This window comes from Nannobrachium achirus (genome assembly GCF_963921795.1).
Source record: "Nannobrachium achirus genome assembly, chromosome: 16".
Lineage (NCBI taxonomy): Eukaryota > Metazoa > Chordata > Actinopteri > Myctophiformes > Myctophidae > Nannobrachium > Nannobrachium achirus.
The window spans coordinates 9076930-9096931 of NC_137823.1; the positions used below are offsets into that span (position 1 = coordinate 9076930).

Genomic DNA, 20002 nt, shown 5'->3' on the forward strand with positions numbered 1-20002 from the left:
CGTGTAGCCATGGCCTCAATCTGACCAACATAGTTTCTGACCGAGAGATCTGATCTCCCTCTCTCTCTCACACACACACACACACACACACACACACACACACACACACACACCTTATCCTGACCTGTAGTGTGTGATAATGTAGCCGTGGCCGGGAGGTGAACCCGGGTCCCCCATATCCCAGGCATGTGCGCTAACCAGTCAGCTAAAGAGCCAACGCACACACCATATACGGTGACCTATACTACATGATTTCAATGCCTCGATTGTCTGCTAGTGAAAGGCCACCTTAAGTCACTGTCACCATTGCTCTGTACCAGCACAAAATAGGCCTGGGTTTGAAGGCCGGATAGAGGCCTGAAAATCTAGTGTTTACATTTACCAATGAGTGACTTTAGCAGTCGGTGTGCAAAACAAAGACCTGATAAAAGTCACTGAGTTCTTCATTCTTCAGGCAGATCAGAACAACAACCCAAACACCTTCCTCAGCTTTTTTATGTCAGAGGTGAAGACCTTGGTTCCCAGAACACACCCACCCACACACGCACGCACGCACACACACACGCACACACAGTTTAGAGTTTAGAGTTTAGGCATTTAGCAGACGCTTTTAATCCAAAGCGACTTACTGTACAATAAGCAAGGGTAATACATCACTATAATAAGCAAGATAATATGCCAGTACATTAACAACAATATAACAAATGCATAGGAATGTCAATCTAGAAAAAACAATAACACACACACACACACACACACACACACACACACACACACACACACACACACACACACACACACACACACACACACACACACACACACACACACACACATTTTAATGACTCTAAGACCTTTTCAATAGGATGAGTAAAGTAAAGAAAAATACCATCAGGCTGCATCAAAAGGACCCCTTAGTTGAGAGAGAGATGAAGCAGGGACCCCCACAAGCTTTTCAGAGATTCCATATAGTTTCATTGTTTGACAGCAAAATCATCATTGTATTTTGGATTCATTCAGATATTTATCCACTTGAACCATCAATACTTATAGTTCACCTTGCTTGCACTCTGTACTTGGTCTGCTCTTTTTTCCCCCCTCCACAATAAACCTCTTTTCCGAAAATAGCTGATCTACAAGCTCACAACGCCTCGCAGCGTGAGGCGCTGTGAGCTTGTAGATCTGCTATTTTTGGCTATAAGTTCTCTGAATATGGACGCTGGGTTTCAAGTGGTTAATATAAAAAAGGTTGAGAACCACTGCTCTCATTCTACGGTCATTGTGTTTCTATAGACATGGGTGAATGGGATCTGCTGGGTCGTCTGCTGGACAAGGTCCAGACTCATTCTACGGTCATCGGGAAGGTCTGGCTCACCGTTCTGTTTGTGTTCCGTATCCTGGTTCTGGGAGCCGGGGCTGAGAAGGTAGGTTTTGACTTTCTTTTTATGTTAAATGTAAATACTTCAAATCTATGTTAAATACATCTTATATTATTACCACTGCATTTAGACATGAGGTTGATTCTAAAACACAGTTAAAGGAACAAAGGTGATGCACACATCCAAGTGCTGGTGCTGGGCTCAGGTCCACATAGGATTAAAAAGAATGGAAGTCCGCACAACAGCTGATGCTCCACAGTGTTTATTAGCTTTAAAAGTTAAAAAAGTTTAGCAGGCTCTCTCTGTCTCTATAGCTTAGGGTTAGATTTTATAAACCTAAATCCTTCTTCTAAATCAGTGGTTCACAAACTTTTTCATGTCAAGGATATGACATATCCTTGACATGAAAAAGTTTGTATAGCTTGTATATAATTATGCTATTAAAATATAGCTTGAGCTTGTATATAATTATGCTATTTTTCAATAGTTAAAACATTCAATAGTTCAACGCCTAAATGGGTTAAATTAAAAGGTTAGCAGTTAGACTTTGTCTCTCAATTCAATTCAATTCAATAGTCTTTATTGGCATGACATTTTGTCAAAGCACAAAGACAATAAACAACAAATAACATAATACAAATCAATGAAATTACAGTGCATAAACAAAGGAGACAGTACGGTACAGTAAAACATGGTATACAGTATAATGTGTCCTACTGGAATTGACATATTTTGCAGCTAAAACTGCACATTCTTTCTGTTCTCCCAAAAGGAGTGTCAATTTCTCCCTTTCTGTCATAGTTCTGAATTCTGGGCAAATTATGTCCATTTTTGGGAAGAACTCCTCCCTAATGTTTGTGTTTTTTTTACATTGTGTCTCTATCGCCAAACCACTCAGTCTGTACATTGTCTTTCTCAGGTTTTTTATTGCGACCGTTAGGTCGCAAGTTACAATGAAAAGCTCTACCGGCTGTCTGTCAGTCTGTCAGTTTGTCCGTCATGTCACGTCACACTTTTCCCCTACTCATATCTCCGGCACCATTGCCCCTATCCATGCCACACTTTGCATACACACGGTTGCCTTCTAAAGTTTGTGTATGCGACATGACTGTCGCTTGTCTCCCGATTAGGGAGTCTTACAGTTATTGTGCTTAGGTAATATGCCACAGTATACTGTCAAATCTCTCTCTCTCTCTCTCTCTCTCTCTCTCTCTCTCTCTCTCTCTCTCTCTCTCTCTCTCTCTCTCTCTCTAGGTGTGGGGAGACGAGCAGTCAGACTTTGTGTGCAACACGCAGCAGCCTGGCTGTGAGAACGTGTGCTACGACCGAGCCTTCCCCATCTCCCACGTGCGCTTCTGGACGCTGCAGATCCTGTCGGTGGCCACGCCCACCCTGGTGTACCTGGGCCACGTCATGCACGTCATCCACCAAGAGAAGAGGATGAGGAGGAAGATGAAGCAGCAGCAGGTAGGTAGGGGTGTAACCATACGGTAGGGCAGGGTTGTCACACCAAATCCTGGGCCCTGGGTACAAGGATTCACTGCGGGCCCCCCATGAATGTTCTTCATAGGGGGAGGGGGTTTAACCCATTTAGACTTGGAACACATTATTATGCATTATTTTGTGCTTTATTGAAAAATATAGCAGATATACAAGCTCACAGTGTGGCACCGAGTGCCGCACTGTGACCTTGTAGATCTGCTATTTTTGAAAAATCTTGAAAAGTTGTGCAAGTCTTTGAATATGTTTTACATAACTCGATAAATGTCTTCTAAATACAAAAATATATATATTCAAAGATTTGCACACACTTTCATGACTTTTCAAAAATTGCAGATCTACAAGCTTGCAGCGCGGCAGCGAGGCCCCTCCACCTTGGGCCCTAGTAACTCACTCAAATAAAAAAAGAGGGGTTTAATTACTTTTTTTTTTACTAATTCCATTCCATATAGCTACTCTTGGTCTATCGATAAATGTGCCAGCCCCATGGCCTCCTCTAAGTAACAAGAAATCTTTAAAAAAAATCTTAAGAAATAAAACGTCATTGACCAATCATCAAGGATGATGATACACGAAAGAAGATGATGATACACGAAAGAAGAAGACAGTGTTTACTTATTTATATCCATAATAATAGATTTTCCCTTAAAAACATGCACTATTGACACGTTTCACACAGATTTAATCTTTGCTAAATAGTTACTATTATGGATTTTAAATCATTGAATCAAATCTTATCGTATCGCCATGAATGAACCAATATCGTCCATGTATCGTATCGTCACCCATGTATCGTGATGCATATTGTATCGTTGTTGAATGTATGGTTACACCCCTAGCAGCAGGACCAGATGAAGATGAAGCAGCAGCAGGCCATGGACGACCACACCAACATACTCCTGCGTTGTGGATACAAGGTTCCTATGAGTCCTGTTCTAATGTTGTTATGATAGGCTATTGTAAATTTGTACGTTTTTTTATTTTTTGATTGATTGACTTCCTTTTAGCATGTGAAAACACGTGCAGACAAATAGCCAAATGGTCAGGGGATATCTTCAGAAATAGTGTCAAATCCTGGAATAAATTCCTTACCAAAACATTTCATCGCTAATGTGTTTGTAAAGGTGTCTAGTAACACATCTCACAAAGACTGAAATTCAGTTTCCCTAGGCCTAGGACAATCCTTGACAGCTGCTGAAAGTTGGAGTCCCATTATTAAATTAACTATAGGCCTACAGGATAAAACACAGCAAAATAAATGCTTTAAGTAGCATGTGAGGGGTCAAACTAGGGGGTTTTCAATGATTCTGAATCCATTGCAAGCATTTGTTTTGCACGAAACAAATTATTGCAATTTTTTGGACAATGTTCTGCCCCAGAATAATGGATTTAGATTATCGCGATAATATCAAAAATCGCGATTTCTTTTGTCCCAATAATCGTGATATATGAAACTTTCATATCGTCCCATCCCTAATAGATACTTGGGTACCTCATTGTTCACCGTTCTGTGAACCATACACATTTTCTCGTGCGATACTCTCTCCTCGACTCAAAGCCACTTTAGGCTACACGAGAATGTGCAGGGAGAAGATGGGTTCTGGGATGGAGTCTAAGGATTCATCTAATCATTTTGTTTGGTCTGTAACTTTGTTTTGAGGACATTAGGGGTGCATGGAGTACCGGGAATTGCAGGCATAGTGGAAATGACATTGAACTAGTGCTGACGATAGCATTTTCATAGTTAGAATGACATATAACTAGTAATGATGCTAGTATTTTAATAGTTGAAATGACTTTGAACTAGTGCTGACGCTAGTATTTCTTAGGGCTCCTCAACTGAGTAGCAAGGAATTTCATTTTTTGATTTACTTCCGCTATGAGTTTCAGTGCCATATTCTCTCCTGATAATGTGTTGTCTAATATCCACCCCAAATAAGTGACGGCCTCCCTGTTTGGAGGTACTCCAGGCTTTGTAGGTACAGAGGTGCCATACCATTGGCTGCTTTGAAGGTCAGCATCAGTGTTTTGTATTCAGTGCGGGCCGCAACCGGGAGCCAGTGGAGGGAGTGGAGAAGGAGGAAGACATGTGAGAATTTTGGTTGGTTGAAGATCAGTCGTGCCGCGACATTTTGGATCAGTTGGAGAGGTTTAAGTGCACATGCTGGGAGGCCAGTGAGGAGAGAGTTACAATAGTCAAGTTTTGATATGACAGATGTCTGGATGAGGAGCTGGGCTGACTCCTGGCTGAGGAAGGGTCTGATTCTACGGATGTTATAGAGTGTGAACCAACAGGACCGGGTGACTGATGCAATGTGTGCCTTGAATGATAGCTGGCTGTCCAGTAATACACCAAGGTTTCTAGCAGTTGGAACCGAAGTCACCAATGCGTTATCTATGGAAATAGTGAGATCTTGCATGGGGCAAGACTTATCTGGGAAGAAGAGAAAATAAAAGTGGGCTGAGTATGCTCCCTTGTGGGACTCCGCAGGAGAGTGCAGGGCTGAGGACAATGTTCCATGTCTACTAACTGTTGTCTCTCCCTTCTCTATAATGTTGTTATGATGTATGTTCCTAAGTACAGGTCTAATGTAGGTTATTGCGACCGTAGGTCGCAGTTTAGTATCAAAACCTCCACCGGCCGTCCGTCGGTCGGTCGGTCGGTCACACGTCACACGTCACACCTTTGCCCTGCTCATATCTCCGCATCAGTATGACATCACACCACATGTGTACACAAACCTTTGTGTACGTTGCTGTGGCAACAGTCTGTTGTTGCTGGTCTGTTAGTGTACGTTAGCAACCACCTTAGCAACCATGGTTTTACCCTAGCAACCAACTGTTTACCCTAGCAACCAACTGTTTACCATAGCAACCATGTTTTTTTTACCCTAGCAACCAACTGTTTACCATAGCAACCATTTTTTTACCCTAGCAACCAACTGTTTACCATAGCAACCATGTTTTTTTTTACCTTAGCAACCAACTGTTTACCATAGCAACCATGTTTTTTACCCTACATCCCTCCATATATGGAGATAACCGACGAATCTCACTAAGTCTGACCTCACAAGCCCCATATTTGGACACGAACAACATATAACTCCATATATAGAGACATAGCTGCTGACATCAGTATGACATCACACTGCTGACATCAGTATGACATCACACCGTACACAAATGACCCTTATATAAGACCGGCATTATCTACCGACAGATTGTGGAGATAAGCGACCAACGGTCGCTTATCTCCCGATTAGGGAGTCTTACTGGTATAATAACGTAGGTTATCCTTTGTAGGTTCCTAAGTACAGCTCTGACGAGGGAAAGATCAGCCTGAAGGGACGTCTGCTGCGTTCCTACGCCTTGCACGTCCTCGCAAAGATCCTACTGGAGGTATTTATAGATCTACTATCTGATCTATAGACCAGGGGTTTTCAAAGAGGGTGCCGCGATATTTGGACACTTGAAAAAATATTTAGTATAATTTTAAACTTGAAGTACAAAGTTATTTTCAGTCAGTTCTAACCAAAATGTTAGAACTGACTGGTAAAGCAAAAGCCCTGCTTCATCATACAAGACTGTCGCACAAAACTACAAGCACACAACGCCTCACGATGCGAGGCGTTTTGTGCTTGTAGATCTGCTGTTTTCACTAGTTTAGTACATTTTTTAGATGATAAATACAAAATGAACGGTTTTGGACATACAAGGTTTCCACCCGACAACAACAATATGTGCTATAAAATAAGGTGCTGGGAGTGAAATTATAATGTAGGGGTGCCTCGGATTTAAAACATATATATTTATGGGGTGCCCTGAGACAAAAAAGTTTGGGAACCCCTGCCTTAGAGGAGTTGTGTGGACATTAAAAAAAAGGTTCCCCCTCTTCTGTGTTGCCTAGAACTGGAGGATTGATTTTGGGGTTTGTATTGCAAATCACAATGTGATGACATCACACTGTTGTACTTTACAATAGAAACCCCAAAATCAATCCTCCAGTTCTAGGCAACACAGAAGAGGGGGAACTTTTTTTTTAATTATTTCCACACAACTCCTCTAAGGGATATTAATGTCATAGTTCAGTTTTGAAAATGGGTGGTCTTCCCCTTGAACCTACTTTACCACTGATCTATAGATCCTACTGGAGGTATTTATAGGTCTACTATCTGATATATGGACCATTACACTCTGCACGTCCTGGCTAAGATCCTACTGGAGGTAGGCCTACTGGACCACTGAAATCAGCAGTGAATTATAAACATCTCCATGTGACCGCTCCGCTCTATAACAGACCGCTGTCTAATCAACGGCTCAGAGCACCTGCTGCACTCAGGCTGCACTGCGTGGATTTAGTGCCGTATCCAACATGTGTCAGCCATGTAAACAAACACACAGTGTCATTTACAACTACTCAAGAGTGTTTTGAAAAATGTTTAAGGCGAGAAATAGACGACGCAGTATATCAGAACATGGATTCGTTTGATCAGCACAGCAAGGAAATACTTTTTAGCTTTGAGTCAAATTATACATTTTATTGAGTAGCCGTCTAATAAGCGGGATAACATCTGGCTGCACGGTCGTTATCTAGAAATAAAGTCTCTTCAGGCTGATCAGGGACTTTATTTCTCGATAACGACCGACCGCGCAGCCAGATGTTAACCCTTACATATGATTATAATATTTTATATAATGTTTAAGGTAGGATTCATCACAGGACAGTATATTATAATATTATTATATGATATGCTTATTACAGGTAGGATTCGTGGTAGGACAGTATTATTATAATATTATAATATGTTTATAACATGTAGGATTCATCGTAGGACAGTACTATTATAATATTATAATATGTTTATTACAGGTAGGATTCATGGTAGGACAGTACTATTATAATATGTTTATTACAGGTAGGATTCATCGTAGGACAATAATATTATATTATAATATGTTTATAACAGGTAGGATTCATCGTAGGACAGTACTATTATAATATTATAATATGTTTATTACAGGTAGGATTCATCGTAGGACAGTACTATTATAATATTATAATATGTTTATTACAGGTAGGATTCATCGTAGGACAGTACTATTATAATATTATAATATGTTTATTACAGGTAGGATTCATCGTAGGACAGTACTATTATAATATTATAATATGTTTATTACAGGTAGGATTCATCGTAGGACAGTACTATTATAATATTATAATATGTTTATTACAGGTAGGATTCATCGTAGGACAGTACTATTATAATATTATAATATGTTTATAACAGGTAGGATTCATCGTAGGACAGTACTATAATATTATAATATATTTATAACAGGTAGGATTCATCGTAGGACAGTACTATTATAATATTATAATATGTTTATTACAGGTAGGATTCATCGTAGGACAGTACTATTATAATATTATAATATGTTTATTACAGGTAGGATTCATCGTAGGACAGTACTATTATAATATTATAATATGTTTATTACAGGTAGGATTCATCGTAGGACAGTACTATTATAATATTATAATATGTTTATTACAGGTAGGATTCATCGTAGGACAGTACTATTATAATATTATAATATGTTTATTACAGGTAGGATTCATCGTAGGACAGTACTATTATAATATTATAATATGTTTATAACAGGTAGGATTCATCGTAGGACAGTACTATAATATTATAATATATTTATAACAGGTAGGATCCATTGTAGGACAGTACTATAATATTATAATATTATAATATATTTATAACAGGTAGGATTCATCGTAGGACAGTACTATAATATTATAATATTATAATATATTTATAACAGGTAGGATTCATCGTAGGACAGTACTATTATAATATTATAATATGTTTATTACAGGTAGGATTCATCGTAGGACAGTACTATTATAATATTATAATATGTTTATTACAGGTAGGATTCATCGTAGGACAGTACTATTATAATATTATAATATGTTTATTACAGGTAGGATTCATCGTAGGACAGTACTATTATAATATTATAATATGTTTATTACAGGTAGGATTCATCGTAGGACAGTACTATTATAATATTATAATATGTTTATTACAGGTAGGATTCATCGTAGGACAGTACTATTATAATATTATAATATGTTTATAACAGGTAGGATTCATCGTAGGACAGTACTATAATATTATAATATATTTATAACAGGTAGGATCCATTGTAGGACAGTACTATAATATTATAATATTATAATATATTTATAACAGGTAGGATTCATCGTAGGACAGTACTATAATATTATAATATTATAATATATTTATAACAGGTAGGATTCATCGTAGGACAGTACTTGCTGTTTGGATTCACTCTCCAACATCGCTACATCTGTGACCACTCCCCCTGTCCTCACCAGGTGGACTGTTTCCTGTCCAGGTGGGTACACTTCCTGTCTGGGTGGGTACACTTCCTGTCTGGGTGGGTACACTTCCTGTCTGGGTGGGTAAACTAAATGACTGATCAAATTACATGAATTACACATATTTAAATGATTGATCACACGATTACATTAATTACACACATTTCAAATCAAGGACATTTACTCTATGATTCTAGTTAGTTTTAGTACAGTTTATAGATACAGTACAGTTTCATTTGGTCATAGTTTTTTGTTAAGCCATTTTATTTATTTATATTTTTTAACTCTAATAACATTAATTGTGCTTTCAGAACTACAGAGAAGTCAGGTTCTAATGACATTGTGTCTTAAAACCTACAGAGAAGTCAGTGTTCATCTGGTTGTAATGACATTGTGTTCCCAGGCCTACAGAGAACGGTGTTCATCTGGTTGTAATGTTGTTCTCAGGTGTTTATCTGGTTCTAATGTGTTCTCAGGCCTACAGAGAAGTCAGTGTTCATCTGGTTCATGCTGGTGGCAGCGGGTGTGTCTCTCCTCCTCAGCGGGGCGGAGCTCTGCTACCTCAGTGTGCGCGCCGTCAGGCTCTGCTCCGCCCAGAGACAGGTAAGGTGCGTCCCCGTAAGTCACATCTGCCCATGAGAGATCGTGCTGCATCTTGGGAATGGGCTTATTGTGTCTAAAAAGACATATTTACTAAATTATTTAGCAATGCACTTGCATGCATGCATGCCCCCAACCTGGGGGTTAAGGAAGGCCCTCTTACATCTAACAACTTTGAAAAGATTTTGGAAATATTTGGAACAATTTCTAAAAGACTACCCTCTCACACTATAAGATTTGAAAAAGACTTTCCAAAGATTTCAGTTGTTAGATGTGAGATGCCTCTAAAGATTCTATAATGACTGGTTCAAGATGTCCTTTTATTTGCTGAAATAGGCCTATTATAGCCATGTGTTCTTTTCCTCTGGCTAGGTGAAATAAAGGGCTGTTAGCCGTACCAACAGCTACTAGTGCCGAGTCGACCAGGCTGGCAGCTCAGCGTCTTGGAGAATGAATGGCTTTTGTTTTGGCTCAAAGCGATCTGTTTTGGTCTCAAGTCGGGGTAAAAATCGAGTCGGACCACTACCTCACACTTAACGATTGAGTAATGCCGCGACTCGTCTTGATTTTATTACGACTGAGAAATCTTTTCAGAGTTGTGAGGTGTAAGGCTAGCTTTAGAATCACTACAATTATAGAAAGCAATTTAACTCTTATCTTTTCTTTTCTCTAATTACAATCTAAAATATGAACCCTTGTTGTAAAAACAATGTTTTTCCCCTCCCCCAACAGGACTACACGGTGACCCCGGTGACCCCGCCCCTCCAGGACAGGCTCCGCCCCTTCCAGGACAGGGATCATAAGTTCCAGAACTGGATCAACCTGGAGATGGACCTGCAGCGCTACCACGCTGGGGTCAAAGGTCAGCCGGAGGTCAGGGGTCAGCCGGAGGAGAAGAGCGTCCACTGGGAGAGCACCGGGGGGGAGGTGCATATCTGAGGTCAAAGGTCAAACGTTTAACCATCAAATGTTGTTTATTGATCAAACATTGCATATTATGTTATGCTTTAATATAAAAATAAAAATAAAAAAACTTAGTGCAAAATTTGAATATATCTATTTTTAAAGAGAACATTTCTAACTCAAATATTTGCTTCTGGGTGGTCCCTGGAACTGAGGGCTCCGTGGCCAAATACATGTAATTTTGGGGGTCCTTGACATGAAAAAGTTTGAGAACCCCTGATTTAGAATCTGGTCAAAAATATTCAAAGACTTGCAGAAATGTTCTCGTTCTGATTTTTCAAAAAAAGAAAATGCATAATTACAAGCTCATAGCTTGTATATCTGCTATTTTTTCAATAGATAAATCATAGAATAATGGTCAAAGGTGAAATGTTTTTGGATCAAACATTGTGTGTTTAACGATAACACATTGACAGACTGTATGTGTGAAGATGCTGATCTGTAAGTTGGCCCATATCTAACATATAATTTTCCGAATGTCTGTCTGTCTGAGTGTCTGTCTGAAACCGCGTTTCTCCTCAGTGGCTGGAGCAATTGATCTGAAATCGCATCACCATCAGCATATGAACACACCTGACATAACTGTGAAGCCCGTTTGTCACTTTCACAAATCGTATGCTGTATAATTGCATTTTTATGGTGTATCTATATCTATGTAGCCTACAGTACCTTTTGTGACCACACATGTTAAGGGAGGGGCGCTGTTGTTCAGGCCATGCACAATCACACACAAACCCACACACACACACACACACGGGGGGGGGGGGGGGGGGGGGGGAGTGTGTGTGTGTGCAGGCGGGCAGGCGGGCGGGCGGGCGGGGGGGGGGGGGTGGTTCTGGCCCTGTTACAGATGTTGTCCAAAATCATGCAGATCGGTACACAGTATCTCTGTAGCCGTTAAATGGAACGGGTATTACTTTCCATCCCTCATATACTGTGTGCACAGTGCACATCCCATAATCCACACACTGCACATCATTTCGGAGCTCATATCTTTGAACGGGTAAGGGCTATCTATACTATAATTTTGCGAATGTCTGAGTGAGTGTCTGTCTGTCTGTCTGAAACAGCGTTTCTCCTCAGTGGCTGGAGCAATTGATCTGAAATCGCATCACAATTAGCATATGAACACACCTAACATAACTGTGAAGCCCGTTTGTCACTTTCACAAATCGTATGCTGTATACCAGTAAGACTCCCTAATCGGGAGATAAGCGACCGTTGGTCGCTTATCTCCACAAATAGGCCAAAAGTTTGTTTTACCAATTATCAAGACATACGGGCAGTTGACAGTTTGCCATGGTTACTCATTGAAGTTGAATCTCCATATATGGAGACATAAGTTGCTCATACCATAGCAACCATGTTTTTTACAGGGCCTGGGATTGATGACATCAGAAATCTCCATATATGGGCATGAAAGGGATTTTGTTTCTGGAAATATGTCTGTGGGGTGCCACATTTGGAATAAAACACTTACATCACACATCTGGATATCCATACAGCCCATCTAGTTTGCCTGTGTCCATTTATGCCCATATATCTGATGACATTGGGACAATGATCTCCATATATGGGCATAAAACCTATGTTAATTAGTAAAGCCTGGGGATCTCCATATATGGGCATGAGGGGTACCCTAAAAGGGCATCATCTGGGAATAGCAAATATAGTTATCCTAGAAAGTGAAAATCTTACATCAAAGGCCATAACTACCTACCTACCACCATACTGCATTCCTCATTAAACTACCTACCAGTAAGATGCCTATAGGGAGAAAAACAAAGGGCGAGGTTGCACCATTTCTTGGTCTTCTGGCCAGTGATGTATATCGGACCATTTAACCATATATGGAGACATCTGGTACCCAAAGATATTCACAGATATGGGCTTAATATTGATGACATAAGGGATCTCCATATATGGGCGTAAAAGGGATTTGGTTCCCCTGGCATCACAGGGATCTCCATATATGGGCATAAAATGGATTTGGTTACCCTGGCAACACGGGGATCTCCATATCTCCATATATGGGCATAAAAGGGATTTGGTTCCCCTGGCATCACAGGGATCTCCATATATGGGCATAAAAGGGATTTGGTTCCCCTGACATTACAGTGATGTCAGTGGCTGGTTCTACAGAGGGGATCTCCATTTATGGGCATAAAAGGGAATGTATGTATGATGATGTCAGATATCATAGACGTCATAGGACTTTCACATAACGAATAACTGAGTAAGCATGTAAACCCGTAAAATCTATATTTGGGCATGGCTGATTTATGACCTCATCATGATGACACGAGCAAACACAGCTGAATTGTATAAATGATCAGTGCAGAAACCAACAGAAGTATTTGACCAAGACTCTTCGATTTAAACATCAACAAAGGTGTGACGTTTGTTGATGGTCACAAAGGTGTGACGGACGGACGGACGGACGGACGGACGGACGGACGGACGGCCTGTGGGGGTTTTCATAGTAAACTGCTCCCTGACGGTCGCAACTACCAGTAAGACTCCCTAATCGGGAGATAAGCGACCGTTGGTCGCTTATCTCCTGTCACACTGCTGACATCAGTATGACATCACACCGTACACAAATGACCCTTATATAAGACCGGCATTATCTACCGACAGATTAGTAACAAGATGTCAAAATCATTGAAGGTTTACCCTACTAACCAACTGTTTACCATAGCAACCATGTTTTTTACCTTAGCAACCAACTGTTTACCCTAGCAACCAACTTTTTACCACAGCAACCATGTTTTTTTTACCCTAGCAACCAACTGTTTACCCTAGCAACCAATTGTTTACCATAGCAACCATGTTTTCTTACCCTAGCAACCAACTGTTTACCCTAGCAACCAACTGTTTACCATAGCAACCATGTTTTTTACAGGGCCTGGGATTGATGACATCAGAAATCTCCATATATGGGCATGAAAGGGATTTTGTTTCTGGAAATATGTCTGTGGGGTGCCACATTTGGAATAAAACACTTACATCACACATCTGGATATCCATACAGCCCATCTAGTTTGCCTGTGTCCATTTATGCCCATATATCTGATGACATTGGGACAATGATCTCCATATATGGGCATAAAACTTATGTTAATTAGTAAAGCCTGGGGATCTCCATATATGGGCATGAGGGGTACCCTAAAAGGGCATCATCTGGGAATAGCAAATATAGTTATCCTAGAAAGTGAAAATCTTACATCAAAGGCCATAACTACCTACCTACCACCATACTGCATTCCTCATTAAACTACCTACCAGTAAGATGCCTAAGGGAGAAAAACAAAGGGCGAGGTTGCACCATTTCTTGGTCTTCTGGCCAGTGATGTATATCGGACCATTTAACCATATATGGAGACATCTGGTACCCAAAGATATTCACAGATATGGGCTTAATATTGATGACATAAGGGATCTCCATATATGGGCGTAAAAGGGATTTGGTTCCCCTGGCATCACAGGGATCTCCATATATGGGCATAAAATGGATTTGGTTACCCTGGCAACACGGGGATCTCCATATCTCCATATATGGGCATAAAAGGGATTTGGTTCCCCTGGCATCACAGGGATCTCCATATATGGGCATAAAAGGGATTTGGTTCCCCTGACATTACAGTGATGTCAGTGGCTGGTTCTACAGAGGGGATCTCCATTTATGGGCATAAAAGGGAATGTATGTATGATGATGTCAGATATCATAGACGTCATAGGACTTTCACATAACGAATAACTGAGTAAGCATGTAAACCCGTAAAATCTATATTTGGGCATGGCTGATTTATGACCTCATCATGATGACACGAGCAAACACAGCTGAATTGTATAAATGATCAGTGCAGAAACCAACAGAAGTATTTGACCAAGACTCTTCGATTTAAACATCAACAAAGGTGTGACGTTTGTTGATGGTCACAAAGGTGTGACGGACGGACGGACGGACGGACGGACGGACGGACGGCCTGTGGGGGTTTTCATAGTAAACTGCTCCCTGACGGTCGCAACTACCAGTAAGACTCCCTAATCGGGAGATAAGCGACCGTTGGTCGCTTATCTCCTGTCACACTGCTGACATCAGTATGACATCACACCGTACACAAATGACCCTTATATAAGACCGGCATTATCTACCGACAGATTAGTAACAAGATGTCAAAATCATTGAAGGTTTACCCTACTAACCAACTGTTTACCATAGCAACCATGTTTTTTACCTTAGCAACCAACTGTTTACCCTAGCAACCAACTTTTTACCACAGCAACCATGTTTTTTTTACCCTAGCAACCAACTGTTTACCCTAGCAACCAATTGTTTACCATAGCAACCATGTTTTCTTACCCTAGCAACCAACTGTTTACCCTAGCAACCAACTGTTTACCATAGCAACCATGTTTTTTACAGGGCCTGGGATTGATGACATCAGAAATCTCCATATATGGGCATGAAAGGGATTTTGTTTCTGGAAATATGTCTGTGGGGTGCCACATTTGGAATAAAACACTTACATCACACATCTGGATATCCATACAGCCCATCTAGTTTGCCTGTGTCCATTTATGCCCATATATCTGATGACATTGGGACAATGATCTCCATATATGGGCATAAAACTTATGTTAATTAGTAAAGCCTGGGGATCTCCATATATGGGCATGAGGGGTACCCTAAAAGGGCATCATCTGGGAATAGCAAATATAGTTATCCTAGAAAGTGAAAATCTTACATCAAAGGCCATAACTACCTACCTACCACCATACTGCATTCCTCATTAAACTACCTACCAGTAAGATGCCTAAGGGAGAAAAACAAAGGGCGAGGTTGCACCATTTCTTGGTCTTCTGGCCAGTGATGTATATCGGACCATTTAACCATATATGGAGACATCTGGTACCCAAAGATATTCACAGATATGGGCTTAATATTGATGACATAAGGGATCTCCATATATGGGCGTAAAAGGGATTTGGTTCCCCTGGCATCACAGGGATCTCCATATATGGGCATAAAATGGATTTGGTTACCCTGGCAACACGGGGATCTCCATATCTCCATATATGGGCATAAAAGGGATTTGGTTCCCCTGGCATCACAGGGATCTCCATATATGGGCATAAAAGGGATTTGGTTCCCCTGACATTACAGTGATGTCAGTGGCTGGTTCTACAGAGGGGATCTCCATTTATGGGCATAAAAGGGAATGTATGTATGATGATGTCAGATATCATAGACGTCATAGGACTTTCACATAACGAATAACTGAGTAAGCATGTAAACCCGTAAAATCTATATTTGGGCATGGCTGATTTATGACCTCATCATGATGACACGAGCAAACACAGCTGAATTGTATAAATGATCAGTGCAGAAACCAACAGAAGTATTTGACCAAGACTCTTCGATTTAAACATCAACAAAGGTGTGACGTTTGTTGATGGTCACGTGTGACGTGTGACGGACGGACGGACGGACGGACGGACGGACGGACGGACGGACGGACGGACGGCCGGTGGAGGTTTTCATAGTAAACTGCTCCCTGACGGTCGCAATAATTTTGCGAATGTCTGAGTGAGTGTCTGTCTGTCTGTCTGAAACAGCGTTTCTCCTCAGTGGCTGGAGCAATTGATCTGAAATCGCATCACAATTAGCATATGAACACACCTAACATAACTGTGAAGCCCGTTTGTCACTTTCACAAATCGTATGCTGTATATTAGCATTTTTATGGTGTATCTACTATCTATTCTGCATCTAGCTTGAGGCTCATCTATTCTGCATCTAGCATGAGGCAACATGTTTAACCAGCTCTCTCTCTGTGTGTGTGTGTGTGTGTGTGTGTGTGTGTGTGTGTGTGTGTGTGTGTGTGTGTGTGTGCAGGCAGGCGGGGGTGTGCGTGGGCGGGTGGGCGGGCGGGCGGGCTGGGGGGGGGGGGGGGGGGTGGGGGGGGGGGGGGTTAGCCATTAAACGAAACGGGTATTTCTTACATTGATGCTCCTACATATTATCATGCAAGCACCAGTTAAAGTTACTTTCCATCCCTCATATACTGTATGCACAGTGCACATCCCATAACCCACACACTGCACATCATTTTGGAGCTCATATCTTTGAACGGGTAAGGGCTAGTAAAAATAAACACGATAAAATGAAAGCAACTGTTACTGTGAATGAATTAACCTCCGAGGAAAGCCTGTTTACAACGGGCCGTTTGATCCGGTCTCGGCGGAAACCACACAAGCAGAAGAAGCGGCGTTGCTTTGTTTTGGTTCTTCCCGTTTGTTTCCCCAATCTTTATTTACGCTTAAGTTCTGTTTGGGTCATTTTGACCTGTTTTACATTTTCATTTGAAAGAAAAATGTAGAAGTTTAAAATTTTTCCACCTGAAACTCACTGGCCTTAAAGATTCTTCTGTGATTAACATGTAAAAAAAATGGTCTCAGGACATAAATTACAAAGATGACCTGTATGATTTTATGAACCAGGGGAACCAACCCATTCTAAAATTGCAACATTCCTTCTTTTAAAAACAAGATGGCGAAAGCACGATTCTCTATACTGCATCTTAGGCATTGACTTGGCCGAGGACAATATATTGAAGTCTTCACTCCCTAACCTAACCCTAACCCTAAGTTAAAATTTATATTAGTGTTGTTTTTTAAACCAAATATCCAAAATGACCTGCGAACAGAACAAAGGTGAAGTGAATCTGAACAGAATGTAACAGGCTCGGACTAGTTGAGAGAGCTTTGTGGGTGCAGTGACACAAACACAGGATTTCAAGTCCCCGCTGGCAAGTGGCCAGGGCATTTATTAACACAAAAAGTCACTCAGCAAAAATCAACTGCAAAGTCTCTGTCCCTCTCTGGGAAATAAACAGTTGTCTTTGTTTGGGGAGCACGCCTGCTCTCCTCACACTCCTCACACACTCTGGCCTCACCACAGTCTGAGGCCTTGATTTTCCCCTGAGCCAGGTGTGTGCTAGATTGGCATTGGTTGGAGCCAACGAGCTGGAATGTAGGTGGCCCCTATCACCATGCCCCTCACTCTGTCTCTGTCCCTCACCCCACTACAAGAACGTAAGGGTTAAAATGCTCGAGTAGCCTAGTAGTGTAGTCTAGCCAGTCGCTACGAGTTGGACTAAAGATGCAAAATTTTCGAAAAAGCAAAACTACTCTGCATCAAAGGGTTTATTGGCTATGCCCTAGAAGTATGTCCTTGCGCGCAGGGGAATTATTTGGGGTTAAAACTGAATCCGGTTTGATCTTTCCGGACAAATTGTAGTCCTTTGAGGACTACAACATGACGCAGGCTGTTTCCGCTCCCGAATAGAAAGCAATACGACTTACTGTAAGTGGTCATTCAAAATACAGCGGACAACTTAAATGACAACTCAGCCCTAAATAACATCTACAGACGTGCCGTTTCAACTTGTTTGTATTTACTGCTATTGTCCTTCTCCATATAATTGGTCCTCAATAATGTTCACGATAAAATAGCACTATTCTTTTCTACTCGGTCTGCGTCTCATAGGAGGGCGGTGGGCAGGTCAGAAACCCATCGTCTTGTGACATCATCGCTTGACAGATTCTTTTTATAAACAATATTTTTGAAAAAAAATATTTAGATTTGTATTATCGCATCCTTATTATGGCATTAACGAAAAAGTCGACAAGTCGACTCATTCGACTTCATTACACAAGTCGACTCCCACCAGAGAAAGTCGAAGATCGAAGTTGAAAAAAAGAAGGAAAAAAAAAAAACGTTCTATTGTGAAAATAGCAGAAAGGCGTTGTGAGCATGTAGATCAGCTATTTTCACAATTTCTGCCTCTATATATTTGACAATTTGGACAATGTTTAATTTGTCATTTCAGAGGTATTAAAAAGTCCTTAAATTGTCACTTCAGAAATCTGCAGATACCCTCTATACACTTAAACTTACTTTTGAGTGCAGAAAACAATGTTGCACATTAAGTTAATCATCTGGGGACCCCCCAAAATAATTGGTGTGTGTGTGTGTGTGATGTGATGACATCATCAAACGATAAAGTCGACTTCAACTCAACTTTTTACTGAGTCGAGTCGACTTGCAAAAAGTCGTTAATGCCCTATTCCTTAAAACAACTTTTCAGGAATAGAAAGCCTGCAGTTTCTATTAGCTTGGATTCTCCATCGATGGCGTCGCTGGTAGATGAGTTTCTGAACTGCCCACATCCCTCCTATGAGACCCACACCAAGTAGAAATCAATGGTGCTATTTTATCATGAACATTAGTGAGGATGAATTATATGAAGATAGGTCGAAAAGTGGTGAAATTGTGTAATATAGTTCTATAACTCTTTTACAACTCATTACACTGAGAGGTGTATTACGTTATATAATTCCATTGCATGACCGTATTCAGTGTAAAAGGACACATTTCATTCATAAAAAGAGAACAGCAACAGTTCCTCCCTTCAAAGTGTTCTGTTTGTTTGTAAGTGCTGTGTGTAGTTCCACTAGAAGGTCAGTAGGGGGAGTTTGAGACTCTCTCTGCTTCAGAAACTCGCTTCAAGGCTGTAAGGCCTTCTGTGTGAGTGAAGGGAAAGGCCGGGGGAACTTAAAAAGTGGGGAACCAAACAGTTTGTTTTGGCTTTGGGTTAAAGTGATTTTGATGTTATATTTGAACTACTTCAGCTGGGGACCCCTTTGAAACCCCTTCAAGAACCCCTAAGGATCCCAGACCGCACTTTGAGAACCATTGTGAAAAAGTACACAGTAGATTCAGTGCCTGTCTGTCTGTGTCTCCCTGCGTGTCTCCCTGCGCGCGTGTGTGTGAGAGAGTGAGTGCGTGCCTGCGTGTGTGTGTGTGTGTGTGTGTGTGTGCGTGCGTGCCTGCGTGTGTGCGTGCCTGCGTGCATGCATGCATAGCAGTTTTAACAGGCTTGGCTCACAGACAGACGGCCTTGGACTGATTACAAGCCAGACAGAGATTCAGGTCAAACTGTACCTGGGTTGTTGTTGGTTTCAGGTCAACCAGAAACTTTATTTATAATCAGACACAAACTGATGGGGGAGTGGGCAACAGACACTCATCCATACTTTCATCCAGGGGTCGGGCGTAGCCAAGGGTGGGCCT

General features: G+C 41.0%; 1 protein-coding gene across 1 annotated transcript; it reads left to right on the forward strand.

The window, feature by feature from the left end:
* Window positions 1-1295: 1295 nt before the first annotated feature.
* On the forward strand, window positions 1296-10836 carry LOC308300772 (gap junction Cx32.7 protein-like; the record flags this gene model as incomplete). Its single annotated transcript, XM_080744673.1, has 6 exons — window positions 1296-1424; window positions 2634-2846; window positions 6183-6278; window positions 9208-9314; window positions 9774-9900; window positions 10630-10836. 6 exons carry the CDS (start codon window positions 1296-1298, stop codon window positions 10834-10836), a joined length of 879 nt encoding a protein of 292 aa, XP_080600799.1.
* Between the last annotated feature and the right edge of the window lie 9166 nt (window positions 10837-20002).